This window comes from Palaemon carinicauda, chromosome 38, assembly GCF_036898095.1.
Source record: "Palaemon carinicauda isolate YSFRI2023 chromosome 38, ASM3689809v2, whole genome shotgun sequence".
Lineage (NCBI taxonomy): Eukaryota > Metazoa > Arthropoda > Malacostraca > Decapoda > Palaemonidae > Palaemon > Palaemon carinicauda.
In genome coordinates, this window is record NC_090762.1 from 69895476 (window position 1) to 69900227 (window position 4752).

Sequence of the window (4752 nt, forward strand, 5' to 3'; positions counted from 1 at the left end):
ACACATATCAGTCAGTTGGCAAAAGACCAAGACAGAAATTTATTGAGGAAAGTTTTCGAGGAAGTAATGAAAATTACAAGGTAGAGCATGCTAAGTATTACAATATTGATAGTGAGGTCAAAAGAAAAGCCAGGAATGACTGGAGAGAATATTTAGACAGTAAAGCAGATGAGGCTGACAAAGCAATGAATTCGGGGAGTGGTTGTGGTGTAAGAATTGCTCATAAAATTATTAATGAAATCTCCACTGGAACAAAAAAGAAGCATATACCCATTAAAGAGAGATGGATCTGTTATAACAACAGAAGATGAAGAAAGACAACGTTGGATGGAAAACATTAGTGAGGTTATGAATAGGATATACGAAGGGAATAATTTGATTGATGTACCTAAAGCTGATGTGCCCATGAATGAATTCAGCGTGTTTGAAGTCCAAGATATCATTAAAAAAAAATTCAAGAGACGGAAAGTCCCTGGATACGAGGGAAAAACTGCCGATATGATACAGGCTGAAAATGAAGTGACAAAAAAAAAGAAAAAGAAAAAATAAATAAATAAATAAAAGACCTGACTGATTCCAATAAGTCTAGAGGCATAACACTTACATCAGTTATGAAAATATATAGTATGCTTATTCTTGAGAGACTAGAGAGAAAGATTGATGAAAAGCTGAGGGATGAACAAGCAGGATTTAGAAAAGGTAGAAGTTGCACTGACAAAATTTTCATTTTGAGACATATTGTACAGGAATGTTTTGAATATAGAAATCCCCTTTTGATGGCATTTGTGGACTATGAAAAAGTCTTTGATAGCGTGCACCGGCCACTTTAGTAGAGAGTCCAGTGTTATTATGGAATTCCTCTTAAATATGTAAATTTGATTAAGTCTGTTCATCAGCATGGTAAGTGCAAAGTTAATGTTAATGGAGTCTTATCAAATTAATTTCTAGTGAACAGCAGAGTACTCCAAGGGAATGTTTTGTCACCTATGTTGCTTATACTCCTCATGTATTTTGTAATGCGTAGAACAGTAAGACATGGTGGAGAAGGATTGGACTGGATTGGTAATAGGAATTTAGCAGACCTAGAGTATGCTGACGATGCTGTCCTTGTTAGCAGAACACCACAGGATTTGCAATTGCTTGCTTACCAGAATGCATGAAATATCACACGAGGTGGGGCTGAAGATAAATAGAAGAAAAACAGGGATGATGAGAACGGAGTATGCATTGGAATTTAAAATATCATTGGAAGGAGAAAGGAAAATGAGGTAGAATCATTTATATAAGTATTTAGGAACTATGATCTCCAATACAGGGTCTTTAGAATTAGAGTTTAGTGAAAGATTGAAAAAAAAAAAGCAAATCAGACAACGGCTAGGTTAAGTAGAATTTGGAAATCAAATCGCCTGAAATTACATATAAAAATCAGACTATATATCAATTTAGTGAGATCAGTGTTACTCTATGGACATGAGTCATGGTTAAACAATGAAACAATCTCCAATAGATTTAGTAGATTTGAGAACAAAGCCCTCAAAAGGATATTGGGAGTTAAATGGCAGGAGAAAATTAGGAATGAAACTATGAAAGATTACCCGAGTGGCATATGTGGCAATGAGATAATGATGAGGGGTAGATGGAGAGGGTTTGGGCAAGCTCTTCACACTCAAGAGAGATTAGTTCACCAAACGTTCAGCTGGGCTCCACAAGGCACTAGAAGAGTTGGAAGACCCAGGCCTACATGGCTGAGGATTATGAAGCGCGAAGTAGGAGATGATGAATGGAGAAGTATTGAATTAAAAGCACAGGATAGAGACGACTGGCGAAATCTAACAGAGGCCCCATGCGTTATTAGCCTTAGGGGGAGATGATATATATATATATATATATATATATATATATATATATATATATATATATATATATATATATTTATATATATACAGTATATATTAAAATAAGCCATATATTTTTGATACATTGATGTCTGGATTCTCTTAAAAGACCTCGGATCAGAGCCCAAGGTCGTTAAGAGAATCCAGACATTAATGTATCAAAAATATATGGCTTATTTGAATATGAAAAAAAAACACGTCTAAATGTGCAAAATTTATCATGTATATATATATATATATATATATATATATATATATGTATATATATATATATATATATATATATATATATATATATATATATATATATATATATATATATGTACACACACACACACACACACATATATATATATATATATATATATATATATATATATATATATATATATATGTATATATGTGTGTATGTATTAATTCCCAAACAACCACCAGTCTTGGAAAAGAATATGGAGTAAGTAAATATAACGTACAAGAAAACGAAATATCTCGCTTTGAAATAATCGCTTGTGATTAAACCTAATAACAAGATGTTTTCTAAACCAGCTTCTCACGGTTGCCCAGGACTGTAGTGTCGAGTCATTGCCTTTGTAACGGCGACCTTGTGTGGTTTTATCTCGCTTCTTCCTATCTTGTTTTAGGGTTTGTTTAATATCTATTTTCTGGCTTCCAACAATATGTAAATATTTCTGTTTAAATATACATTGCCCTATTACCTATTTCAAATATTTGCAGGCGTTCCTATTGTTGTTTATTACGTCAAGTGTTTCATGAATCATATAGAAGTTTTGATGATTTCTCTGAAATTTGGCTAAATGAATTGAACATCAACTGACCAAAATAGCAATTTGTATGTGATTAATAGTAACAAGTGCTCGCGACCCGTCAAAATGACGGCTATATACATTTACATAAATATGCATAAACACGCAAACAATTTTAACCCTTCATGCCACTGAGTGATCGAATATATATATATATATATATATATATATATATATATATATATATATATATATATATATATATATATATATATATATATAGGCTATATATATATAGGCTATATATATATGACACTTGAGAGCGTATATACAAATTACCCTTAATACAGAGATTTATTTACAGTATAATAATAACAAATCTTAGAGTGTGAATCATGCTTCTGTGTCTATTATGCAGATATCTGCAACTAATTAAGCTTCAAATTAAAGTCATAGAAAAGCTTTGGTCTCCCAGACTTCAGGGAAGGTATGTTGCGAGAAGGAAATTCAAGATCATGTTTGGTGAAGTGGTTAAGATATAGGATATTTAGAACGTGATCCTGTAATTATTTTCGTTACATTTTATGTATTTGTAGGATTGTTACCGACTACACAAAAGAACTTCGTAGTTTTCATAATGAAAAAGACACACATACTGTATATATATATATATATATATATATATATATATATATATATATATATATATATATATATATATATATATATATATATATAATGATGTGTCGGTGCGTGGATGTGTATGTGTATCAGCCCGGCAAGATTATCGTGGTTATGATTCATATTTTTCATAACAATTAATCTGTCTGATTCAAATACTACCCCGCCATTAAAGAATCGGCAAAGTAATAATTGAAGTATAGCCTACCTATAATATATATATATATATATATATATATATATATATATATATATATATATATATATATATATATATATATATATATATATAACTTACATGTGCGTAACTTAATCTGGTCTTGAAATATTGCACCAGTGTTGCCAGACATGGGGATTTCTCCCTAGATTTGAGGATTTTGGGTGTCTGATGGGGATATTCTGTACAAAATTCTATGAAGAAGAAGCAGAGTAAAACTTTATATTGTTGCAATTAGTTTACTTGCTCTTATATGAAGTATAGTGAGTAATTTCTATATTAGTAAAGCCCACATGATCACAAGCAAATATATTTGTGGAAATGGGAATTTTTGGGATGTTTTGGGGATTTTTTATCATGAATTTTGGGGATTTTTAGACTAACCCATCTGGCAACACTGATATTGCACATCTGACAACGTGCAGAGTCGTGCACGGTTCTGTTGTCACATTTACTACCGAAGATAACTTGCAATTACTTCCACTGAACAGTCATCTAATGCTACTTACATGGTTAATGGGGTTCCTGTAACAAAAGGAATTAACACCTAGAACGACCACAGTACGGTGAACAGAACTTTAACTAAAGACAAACAGCTTCGACCGGCTTTCTGAACAGTGCGTTGATAAATGGCAACCGGCCTACCAGCACTAAACAGTGTAAGCACACTGTCCGGAGCCAGGCAGCACCCTATCGGACACTCGAGACCTTGAAATGTTACCCTATCGCATGACAATGATTTTATAATTTCATAATGGAATTATTTCTCATTGTCTACAAGATAATTTGCATTAATTGTAAAACAGAATAACTCTTTTTAAGACAGTTAATTAGTCGATCCTGATAAAAATAGTGGTAATATATGTTAAAAGAATTGTATCGATAGGGCGTAGATATCTATGGCTGAAGGGTCCTGTTACAACAATGTTCAACGTTCGTTCGTTCGGGATCCCTCACTAGTGCATCTTCTTTGTTCTGCTCCCGTGGAGTCTAATCACCGATACACTGGATAATTTATGATAACAGAATTTCTGAGGTGGTTCTTTATGTATCTTAGTGAAGAGGAGCTTCGCTCATAAGATGCAGCTGTTGGTGGTAATACAATAGCAATGATTAACATTTTGTACAAATCTGGAAATACCTCTTTAAAAGGAACTAAAACCGCTGCCAAATCCACAATATTTACAGATCAACA

At 32.6% G+C, this 4752-nt stretch overlaps 1 protein-coding gene across 1 annotated transcript in view; it reads right to left on the reverse strand.

The window, feature by feature from the left end:
• Positions 1-4228, reverse strand: part of LOC137630709 (probable caffeoyl-CoA O-methyltransferase 2) — a 12064-nt gene extending 7836 nt beyond the window's left edge. Inside the window, exon 1 of the mRNA XM_068362345.1 lies at positions 4067-4228. Within this exon, the coding sequence (XP_068218446.1) occupies positions 4067-4068 (2 nt within the window). The 5' untranslated portion in view covers positions 4069-4228. The remainder of the gene's footprint in view (positions 1-4066) is intronic.
• Between the last annotated feature and the right edge of the window lie 524 nt (positions 4229-4752).